The 10,540-nt window shown below is 48.3% G+C and overlaps 2 protein-coding genes across 9 annotated transcripts in view; both read left to right on the top strand.

Annotated features, from left to right (window-relative positions):
• Positions 1 to 3,549, top strand: part of LOC113206255 (dendritic arbor reduction protein 1-like) — a 37,705-nt gene extending 34,156 nt beyond the window's left edge. Inside the window, exon 2 of the mRNA XM_052266022.1 lies at positions 916 to 3,549. Coding sequence (XP_052121982.1) covers positions 916 to 2,175 — 1,260 coding nt within the window. The 3' untranslated portion in view covers positions 2,176 to 3,549. The remainder of the gene's footprint in view (positions 1 to 915) is intronic.
• Positions 3,550 to 5,287: 1,738 nt separating this feature from the next.
• LOC127749143 (uncharacterized) lies at positions 5,288 to 10,534 on the top strand. 8 transcript variants are annotated; one of them, XR_008010987.1, is made up of 7 exons: positions 5,288 to 5,508; positions 5,801 to 5,942; positions 6,014 to 6,226; positions 6,312 to 6,427; positions 7,551 to 7,676; positions 9,852 to 10,264; positions 10,336 to 10,534. XR_008010987.1 is itself a non-coding variant. In XM_052266066.1 (3 exons), the coding sequence occupies exons 1-2, from the start codon at positions 6,570 to 6,572 to the stop codon at positions 8,428 to 8,430; spliced, it is 468 nt and encodes a 155-aa protein (XP_052122026.1). In that variant the 5' UTR covers positions 6,467 to 6,569; the 3' UTR covers positions 8,431 to 10,264; positions 10,336 to 10,534. The 8 variants fall into 8 exon arrangements, 1 of the variants encoding a protein (XP_052122026.1); XR_008010986.1 differs by having other exon boundaries at positions 5,288 to 5,512; XR_008010988.1 differs by having other exon boundaries at positions 5,288 to 5,942; positions 6,312 to 6,432.
• Positions 10,535 to 10,540: the final 6 nt, after the last annotated feature.

The following is a 10,540-nucleotide window of genomic DNA, read 5'->3' as shown; positions in this document are numbered from 1 at the left end:
GGGGCGGGGCCCGGCAAGGCCGCCAGGCTACAAGGAAGTGCGAGCGCACGGGGCAACTCGCGGGGCCGGTGGACCGGGCCGGGCCCCGTGGAGCCGGCGCGGGCCCACGGGCTCTGCCCCCGTGACATGGGCTGCCCCCTATGACATGGGCTGCCTCCATGACAGGGGCTGCCTCCATGACAGGGGCTGCCCCCAATGACAGGGGCTGCCCCCGTTTCATGCGGTTGCCCTGTTCAAAGGGCTGCCCCCATGAGCTGTCGCCGTGCCCGTGCCGTGGACTGTCCACGTCCACGTGCGATTGGGCTGTCTACGTGCCAAAGGGCTGCTTCCCCGTGTAGTGCTACCCCATGATTTGACCCCGTGCAGCCGGCAGTCACGGCGCTTAGGCCCGACCCCCCCGGAGAGTGCCCCGCCAGAGGTCCGCGCGGCTGCCCCGACAAGGGCTCGGGCCCGGACAAGGAAAGACCGGCCGGCGAACAGGGGCACACCACCGAGCCGCCCGGACCCGACCCCGGCCTGCCCTAACGCGGCCCTATAACCCGGTCGGGACTGTCGCTGTCGCTGCCCTGTGTCCTTGTGTGCTGCTGCAGATGTGGCAGGACTTCCAACGTAACCTAAGTTAGTTTTAGGAGAGGGGCCCTTCACTATAAATTCTAGCGTACAACGATTTTTCTGTTTTTCTAGATTTTTTCTGACTCTTAGTTGATTTTTTCTGATTTTTTATGACTTTTCGTTAAATTTTTTCTGATTTTTCTATGAATTTTTTGTGGTTTTTAAATGATTTTTTATGACTTTTAAGTGATGTTTTCTAAGGGTGTACACTGATTTTCTTGAGTGAAGGAAGGCCCCTTCGGTTTTTAGGTGACCTCAAGCTAAGCCTAAGCTGACGCCGTCCCCTGTCCTTGTGTGTTGCAGATGTGGCAGGACATCGAGAGCGTGCTGCTGGGGCAGCCCGCCGCCCCGCAGGCCGCGCCCGTCTGCGTGCCGGTGCCCGCCTCCCCGCCGGGGGCCCTGACGGCGGACTCGGTCGTGGACTCCGGCGCCATGGAGTGCCTGCCGCCGCCCCTGCCGCCGGCGCCCCCTTACCTGGTGCCGGACGGCGAGGACCCGCTCGCCTACCAAGCCGAGGAGTTTGTCGACCTGGACATGCTCATCAACTTCGCCACCGAGCAGGGTAGTTTTTACTCGCCACCACCGCCTCAGCAACAGCAGCAGCAGCAGCAGCAACAGCAGCAACAGCAGCAGCAGCAGATTAAAGACGAACAATACATGTACCAGGCCAGCATGGAGGCCAGCCCGAGCCCCCTGGACGAGCACATGGGCATGCTGAGGCTGGAGCCGTACCCGGGGCTGCAGGACGGCGGGCAGCAGGACGCCATGCACGACAGCCTCCAGGACGCCACGTACTGCGGCATGATGACTATCGTGCACACGGACATGGCCGACATGTCGTTCCAGGTGCACCAGGTGCACCAAGTGCCGCAGGTGGCGTACTGCCACGGGCAGATGTCACCGCCGGCCAGCCCAGACACCCTGCTGCCGCCGATGCAGACCCTGCACCACCCGCAGCAGCAGACACCGATGCAGGCGCCCATGTCCATCCTGGCCACGCACCTGCAGCTGCCGCCGCTGCAGTCGTGCGTCGCCAAGGTGATGACCCCGCCGTCGTCGCCCAACCTCGCTGACCTGCTGTCGTCGTCGGCGGCCTCGGCGCGGAAGACGACGCTGCTGCCGCCGCTGCTGCCGCCCATGGCACCGCCGCCGGCCGCGCTCCTTCCGGACGGCGCGGACGCGCCGGCGCCGACCCCCGCGCCGCGGGGCCGGGGGCGGAAGGCCTCGGGCGCGGGGGCGGCGCCGGGGGTGGCGCCCAAGCCCAAGGGGCGGCGCGCCGGCGGGCGCAAGAAGCTGAGCTCGCACACGTGCGGGCAGCCGGGCTGCGGCAAGACGTACACCAAGTCGTCGCACCTCAAGGCGCACCTCCGCACGCACACGGGTGAGAAGCCCTACCAGTGCGGCTGGAAGGGCTGCGGCTGGACCTTCGCGCGCTCCGACGAGCTGACCCGGCACTACCGCAAGCACACCGGCGACCGGCCCTTCCAGTGCCGGCTGTGCGACCGCTCCTTCTCCAGGTCGGACCACCTGGCGCTGCACATGAAGAGGCACACCAACGCGTGAGGACGCGCCCCGGGCCGCCCCCCGGGCCGCCCCCGGGCCGCCCCCGGGCCGCCCCCGGCGAACGCAAAAGACTTAAGTGCCATAGCGCCGCCTGCGCGGAAGTGGACCTCGACTGGGCGACCATCCCAGTGAAAAATCTGAAACTTTGACTCGCTCGTCGCGAGGAGTTGATCCACGGCTCGTGTTGCGCATTTTTCACTGGGGTGCCTTTCTTTTTAATCTTCCGCCCTTTGCGATTTAATGTTGTTTTTTTGTTTTTTTTTCAAGGAAGACTGTGATAAATGGAATTCGTAATTTGTACAATTTACGTAAATTAAAGGAAATAAATTGAACTTGGGGTTTCGATGCCCCAGTTCGCGGCGCCGTGCCCAGATCCATATTCCTTCCTAGTCGTTCACGTTGCTGTGTTGTATTTTTTTGCGGTTGTGAAAACTCGGACCGAACTGGGATAGTGGATGGTACTCGAGTAAGTTTCCGAATAAATGTATGTTTTATGTTCGTGTTGTTCAAACGAGTTTGATACAATCTGTAGGACTCGGTAGAACTACTTACGACGTAGTTAGTGTATGTAGTACAGATAGGTTCCCGTTCTGTCTTCTATATCACGTTGCCTCGGATCTGCACCATGCCTTCTTTGTTTTATAGTCCAAGTTTATGTGATTCAGTAACATGCATATTAAAGTGACTTAGAAAGAAAAAAAAACTGTAATGTTTTCGTTTGTGTACTCATATTTTCACCTCAGCAAATCAATTTCTGTGAAGTAGATTAATGACTTAAAACAAAAAAAAAATGTTGAGAATGGCAGCATGTCATTATTTATCGTCTCTCTACTAGTTAGTAGGAATTTAGGAAGTTACCACAATAAGTCAATACAAATGTTTACCTGTTTAGATTTTATTTAAAATTTTACATCGTCCAACTGTAACATATCTCTCTTACCCCGTCCTGTTAGTTCATACAGCATGACTTAGTTTTTATGAAATCCTATGTGAGGATATGTTAGTCTTTAATGTACCAGTGATCGTACCACGAGTGCCCTAGAGCGTGCCATATAGGCTCCGAGCCAGGCCCATCTACGTGTATCGTATATGTGTGACAGCGTTCCCAAACGTATGACTGAGGTGTAAGAATCATGGGTGACAAAAAAGTGGATGATGAAGAGAGTCTATATTGTGACACGTGCAGTATGTACTTTCTACACAAATCAAAATGCATATGTGATGATCTCAACCTGTGTTTTACATGTACTTTCATTGTAAGGGGTGAAGACAAAGCATGTTTACAAAGTATTTTACCTTATGTGTGATGCACAAGTCATATGCATAGCTCTGAAATAAAACTGAAGCAGCAGGGATGTTGCCATCATGATATAACTTTCACTTCTCCTACCCCAGTCCTATAAACACTGCCGTACTTCAGTCATTTATATGTTAACAAAAAGATTCTATTCTCATAGACAATCACTAAATTTATAGCCAAGTTTTTTTGAATTTTTTGAATACACTGTTTTCGCGCCCCTTACTACTTCTTTCCGGTGGTGCCCGCCCCCGCTCTTTCTGCTCCAGTCACCTCGCCCCGTGATATATAGCGGTGCTGGTTAATGTCCGCAGGTGGTGGTGGCCGACACTACCCCGGGGGAAGGCCCGGCGGAGTCCTCCTCGACCACCATTAGTCTCCCCAGGCGCCGCCCTCCGCCGGCCGGCCGCCGTCCCGCCAGCCCTCCCCGCGGCGTTCGCTGTGGCCCCCCCTTGTGGCCTGTAGTCCTCCCCTTGGCCTTCTCTGTCCTCTGGCCCTCCCCGTGTCCCTCCCCGTGGCCTTCCCTGTGGCCCCTACCCCCTCCCACTGCGATGGCTTGTCCGAAGCCTCCCACCGCCAACTAAGAATGCCCTCAAAACTTAATTGAATAGAATCCAAGAACCGCCACCGCAGAGAATCGATAACTCTCAGTTTGCTCAGAAATTAAATTTTTATTTCCCTCAGATTTCAACACTATGTATCTGTTGCGGGTGTCCGGGCTAAGACATGCCAGTACGTTGGGTTGCCCACGCACTGGCTGCAGGGGCTGCTGGCGCGGGACGGGTGGTGAGGGAGAGGCAGTCCACTGCCCCCCCTGCAGCCTGTGCACAGGCAACCTAACGTACTGGCATGTCTCAGCCTGGACACCATACACTTCACTTTCTTCGTCCGTGAGGAAGGCTGCACAGAAAATGCATGCCCGCCTGATGAACCTCGTCCTGAGATCGTCCCCGCGCGGCGTCCACATTCTGGACGTGTTTCGCCTCGCGCTCTGGTTGCCCGACGGTCGCGCGGGGGCAGCCCTGGGCAGCCCGTGACAAGGCCAAGCACCCCGCCATGCTCCTGTAGGCAAACACTGGACGTGCCGTTAGGAGAGGGGAGGGGGGGGGGGCGTGCCCCGGGAGAGAGGGGAGGGGCCAAGACACCCCCCGGCGAGAAGGGGCCGACGGGGGCGCTGTTAGCGTCCATTAGGGAAATTGAACGGGGTTGGCGGGGGGTTGGCGGGGCTACCTCCCCCACCGGCCGCCACCCCTGCGCGCCTGGCCGCCACTTAGCTGATGCCGCTGATGCACCCCCCCCCCCCCCCGTCTCACAGGATTCCCCATGACCTGCTAGGGGGTTGGTTTAGGTGCCGGTGTAGCGAACCCGAGAGAGAGCCAAACGCGTTCGCCATGACGGAGGACGGCCATGGAAACGGACGAGGGAACCAGATGAACTGTAGTCATTATACTACTCAGGGGGAAGAAAACCGAGCGACCCGCTGCTCATCAAAATTCAGTCCCAAAAATATTTTGACGAAAGTGATTTCGTACACAGTAGTTGTCGGACTTCTCTTGCTTCCACCCCTGCAAAACGTGCTTGGATCTGGGCAAATTCAGGCGAATGAGGCCCTCTTTCCATCTAGTGGTTCGCCTTATTAGTAGGCAACCCATCGCTCACGTGTCGATTGCCTTCAAACTGTGGTTGGAAGCGGCTGTTCCCATTACGATCACAGAAGTCGCCGCCGACTGCGGGCTGAGGGGCGAAATCCCCCATATTTCGAATTTTTGGGCCCGGGGGGGGGGGGAGTTGGGCTTCAGCACTTCCGAGCGGACTTTTGACTATTGTCTTTAGTCGGTTCGAATGAAGCTGCATGTGATCGTGACGATTGTAGCAATACGACGAGAGCTGTGGCTGTGGGCGCCGGGGGGTAGGCAACCAGTACGCCACGCTAGATGTCTCTGCGGGATGGTGATGGTGGGAGAACGGAAGTAGAGCGTTCTCCTCAATGTTCAATGTTTACAAACAGCAGCCGTCCAACCGACTGACCGCGTACCGTATGTATGTCTTCTTGGTTACATTTTGTGTTTGCTGGATGGGCACATGCGCGGGATGCAGTTACACTTGCTCACCCTCGGGATAATGGGAAAGCCATTTTCCATTTCCCTCAGGACGCAGGCTAGCGAGGATTAGTGATCCTCGCTAGACACAGGGTTAGTCCCCTGCACTGCATGCACGACCATCTCGCCCGTCTCACTCGTTCTCTCTATTGTGTCTTTAAATTTTAGACAGGCTTCTAAATGTAGGGGATTTGGAGCAGTTCAAAAGTACTTTTAACTCTATAAACAGATTCATTTGCCCTCGTCATTTTGAGGTAAAATGTTTTGGAGACAATAGTTAAGAATCTTATGACACGAGCAGTCCACCATTTTCGTGTATGTGTATACCTTGGACACATCTGAGAGATTGGCCCAACTCCTTTCTCAGACAGGTGAGTACTTTAGGTTTTTGTCTTGATTTTAAGAAATGTTTGTTCTTATTGAAATCTTTCATTGGACTCAGATCAACAAATTAAGCTGTTGTTCCTGCAGCAGTGCATGCTGCCACTGAGAAAACAAAATCAGAACGGGGTCAGAGGGGTCTTTGCAGGTCACTTTGATGTTAAGTCCGTACCTGGGAGGACTAGATTTTGACTTTTAAGTTCAAAATGACACCGCTTTGCTATCATTTTAACGTAATTTTGACTTGGGCGCTCCTTGAAACCTGATAAAGGAGGTTTGATCATTTAATTGTTTCGAGTGACTAATTAATGTGAAATGGTCAATTCAAGATTTAATTATAGAGTTTTTCTTTTAAACAGAGAAGAGAAGTCATCCAGATGATGCCGAGATGTTGTCTTCAGCCTCACCTCGAACTGCTGTGGTGCACTCTACCTACACCATCCACTCCTCGACGTTGGTGCACTCAGTCTCTGTGGTACAGTAAATATTATTTAAATCATTTGCATCATGCTTTAGAATATACTTTGTATTTTCATATCCAATGCGGTCTGTTGGAGCAAGAGACCAGGAGTTGGATTAGTAAGACTGAGATTGCAAGATTGTAAGGTGTTATTCAAATGACCAAAGATGTTGACAAAGTTGCAAAAACAGCATTAGAGTATAGAGAGGTGACAAAGAAGTTAGAAAGAATCCTGAGTAAAGCTGGAAAAAAGTCTACCAGGTACAGAAAATTATTCAACTCTAAAACATTAAATTTGGTTGAAGATCTGAGCATACCTGCAACTACCAGATTAATTGTTAAAGGTGAACTCCAAAATTTAAAGAAAAAGCCCTATGAGAGGAGCTGGACCCTAGACGATAAAATATTTTGGTTGTCATTTTACAAAAGAAGCCCTAAAGCCTATCACTTTCTTTGGAGATACATAACACTGCCCAGTGAAAGTTGTTTGAAAGTTTTGCCCCCCAGGATTTGTGTAAGCCAGGTGTAATTGCTCCCTGTCTTTCAATTTTGAAGGACATAGGGTCAAAACTTGGCTTAAAGGATAGACATTGTGTGTTATTATTTAATGAAATATTTTTGAGGGGTCGCCTACAAGCTATATTTGATATTTAAAATTAGTGCATGGTTTTGAAGACTATGGTCTTGATGATGAGCGAACCCATTTGATTGCTGACCATGCCTTCATGCATTAGGATTCATGGTGCACGGCTTAGGCTTAGATGCTTACTATAATGTTAATTATTATGTGTTCATATTTTTCTTTTATCTCCTCATGTTGATTTTGCACTTCATTCTGCTCTAAGACTGGCAGAAATATTCTAGTTACTGCCAACTGAATGCTCTTTTTCTCTTTAGTCCTTGAATAATTGATAAAAATGTAAAGTAAATAATATGGAAACAGAGTGAAAAGTGCATGAATATTTATATATTCCACCTGTGAACATTTGATGTTGAGTTGACATTGTTTGTCCTAGGCAATGCTTTTGAAGCATGGTAGATTAATGTTATCCAGCTCCCTAAAACTGTAGAGTCCAGATAGGAGTTGGTGTAACCTTGATATATGTGGACTAAAATTCTGTTTTTACCCTTGTTGCAGGAAGACCGTCTATTAGTTGCATCTGCGCTTGACATCAGCTAAGCAGCCGTCAGCTGTCATGCTGAGTTGGCGTCGCAGCACACAGCATGAAAAATGGACCCTTTTATGATCACAGGAATGAATCTGGTAAGTTTTGACTTTTTATGTAATGTTAACAAAAAATATCAATACATTATAGTAGAGTCATGTTGGGTTAAAGTTTATTTTGGTATTTGTTTCTATTAGGGGGTTCCTTGTCATATCTTTACTGTCTCTATGCTACCTCCATATATACCGCTTATTACTTGATCCTAAAATTTGTAGTTGTGTGTTGATTTTAGTGGAGGGAAGTGAGAGAGGCAAATCATCAGAGAGTCAGTTACAGTAATGCGGTGATTTATTTCATTTGTCTGGTACAGTTGTAGTGAAATATGAAGTGATGCTGGTTCTTGTCCAAAGGGATGTGCCTGGACTTGAAGCTGGCCACCTGTAACATAGAAAGTTCATTCTATGAGTTGGCTTCACAGTGATACAGATGGACCAGAACATGTTTGAGTTGAACTCTGAGATAATTTGAATTTACTTGATTTTACTTATATATACCAGATTAATTGTTAAAGGTGAACTCCAAAATTTAAAGAAAAACCCCTATGAGAGGAGCTGGACCCTAGACGATAAAATATTTTGGTTGTCATTTTACAAAAGAAGCCCTAAAGCCTATCACTTTCTTTGGAGATACATAACACCGCCCAGTGCAAGTTGTTTGAAAGTTTTGCTCCCCAGGATTTGTGTTAAGCCAGGTGTAATTGCTCCCTGTCTTTCAATTTTGAAGGACATTGTCTCAAAACTTAGCTTAAAGGATACATTGTGTGTTATTATATTTTTGAGGGGTCACCTATAAGCTATATTGCATGGTTTTGAAGATGGTCTCGATGATGATTGCTGACCACGCCTTGGGATTAGATGCTAATTGGGTTTAGTGAGTAAGACTCGCCCGTCCACAATCCTCAACAAGTACGTCAAATCTGTCGTCAGAAGTGGAAGAGATAGGCTTAACTGTGGTTGCCTCAGTTTCTGACCAAAGACCTACAAATCGTAGCACCATCAAAGAGTCAAGGGAAGAAAGTGGAGATCTGGTACTCTATTGTGTGGATCAGTCTAGAATTTGCCATGTGTGGGAAGTTCCCCACCTTATGTAGAGTGTGCGGAATCATATGCCCACTAGAATTTAATCTGTTAATTGTTGTGGAAAATTAGCCAAGTTGAGAGACATATACTAGATCATTCCAATCTGGATAACTCACTGTGCAAAATGTCTGTGCTGACAAGGAAATATTTTGATCCCAAGGGCAGGGGTGAAATGAGGGTAAGTTTGGCCTCCCAAGCTTTAGGCAGCAGGACTGCAAAGAGCGTGGAGTACGCCCACCGTACACTCACTGAAGTTCTCGTGATCTACATCAACTATGGATCAATTTCCCTTTTCTTTATTAATCACCTTATTTTTTAAACTCAGTCAGTTTCTGAGAGGAAGGGGAGGTCCCTCCTTTTCACATCTGATGTTTTAAGTGTGGTGTGTAAAGAATCTGCAAATTGGAGTTCAGTGTTCTGTGCTGCTCACCTGCTTGGTGATGCCCCTGATCTTCTGTTGGAGAAGGTAGCAGAGCATTTGGTCCAGCTGAAAATTTAGCAACATAATGCAAGTATTTTTCAGCAGCAAAAATGCAGATGGACTTCACCCTGAAGAATAGGAATTAGAGTTGGTCAAGAAGAGAGCTTCACTTCTTGTCATTATGAAGCACATTCAGGTGTCGTAGGTCTCTTCTCTATATATAGGTATGTTTATATGGGAGTCCATGTTTTTTCATGTAGGTTTGGTGGATATGTTTGTAAGCATCCTCAATTTCACAATTAAAATCGAGGAGGAACATGTCTGGACCCATCCTCACAAAATCCAACTACTTCATATTGTCTCTTCTTCTTGTCATGTGCCTTTCATCAGGAGACTAACTCTCCTGCTTTCATAGAGCACTGTGAAAAATATCTTTGTACGTAAATTTACAACATATTTTGTATTTATGATTTACAAAACATTGTAAATTTATAACTGCCCATTCTTGCTTGTCCATAAAGAATTACAAGTCAATATGTGGTACTTAATTTAACAATTTGAAATTGTAATATGTTACAACACACATCATGGAAAATTTTCCTGTAACCCTTACAAGTATTTCTCACAGTGGGCTGGAAGGACTCTGCAGTTTACACCTTTAAGGACTTCTGAGTCCCCAATTGGATGTTGATCATTTTACCCTTTGTTTGCAGATGGGTTTATACAGTGTGCTTTGCTTTAATCATACCTTACTCGTCAGAGGAGGGCCTCTACCAATTCTTCTTCACCTGCTCACATATGTCTCTCATAAGATAAGTTCTATTGGCATTCCATTCTTTTCCCCTACAAACCCTATTAGATTGTTGTTGTTTGTTTGATATAAATATAATACTGTATTTGTTTGAATTTGGAAGTAGTCAATTTTTGGAGTAATTTTGCTCCAATTTATGGATAATTTTCTTTTCTCATGTTTCTAATTCTGTTTTTGAGGTGGTACAAGCACAGGACTCCCCAGGACAATCAATGCACCCTTGCAAATAACACCTTTGCGCACGCAGACAACCTGTTAGTCCTGCTTGTTACTCCAGCTATACTCCTAGCTACTTCTGCTGTAGCAATAACACGGGTAAGCAAATTTTTAATCAATTTGATTTTGAAATACCATTATCAGTCTTGAACTTTACCCTTTATCGTCAGGTATACCTCTGACTCCCCGCCTACAGTTCTTGGGAGGCACCAGACCAGGCAGTGCTGATGACGACAAGATTAGGCAGCTTTTCCAGTCAGCAATTAATTATTCTATTCCTAAGGACAATTATGCTCAAGTGGAAATTATTCCACAGAAATTTCAGTTTCTTTCCAAGTAACAATTTTTAATCTAATATCCAGAGTGTCAGACCTT

The sequence above is a fragment of the Frankliniella occidentalis genome, unplaced genomic scaffold, assembly GCF_000697945.3.
Source record: "Frankliniella occidentalis isolate FOCC.00 unplaced genomic scaffold, Focc_3.1 Scaffold3, whole genome shotgun sequence".
NCBI lineage: Eukaryota > Metazoa > Arthropoda > Insecta > Thysanoptera > Thripidae > Frankliniella > Frankliniella occidentalis.
This window is presented reverse-complemented; position numbering and strand designations above follow the sequence as displayed.

Excerpts from the sequence above, each read along its gene's own strand:
- LOC127749143 (XM_052266066.1), top strand. The coding sequence starts at position 6,570 with ATGACCAAAGATGTTGACAAAGTTGCAAAAACAGCATTAGAGTATAGA. Across the intron at positions 6,757-8,149 it reads TACCAGATTAATTGTTAAAG|GTGAACTCCAAAATTTAAAG; the intron begins GTGAACTCCAAA and ends TAATTGTTAAAG.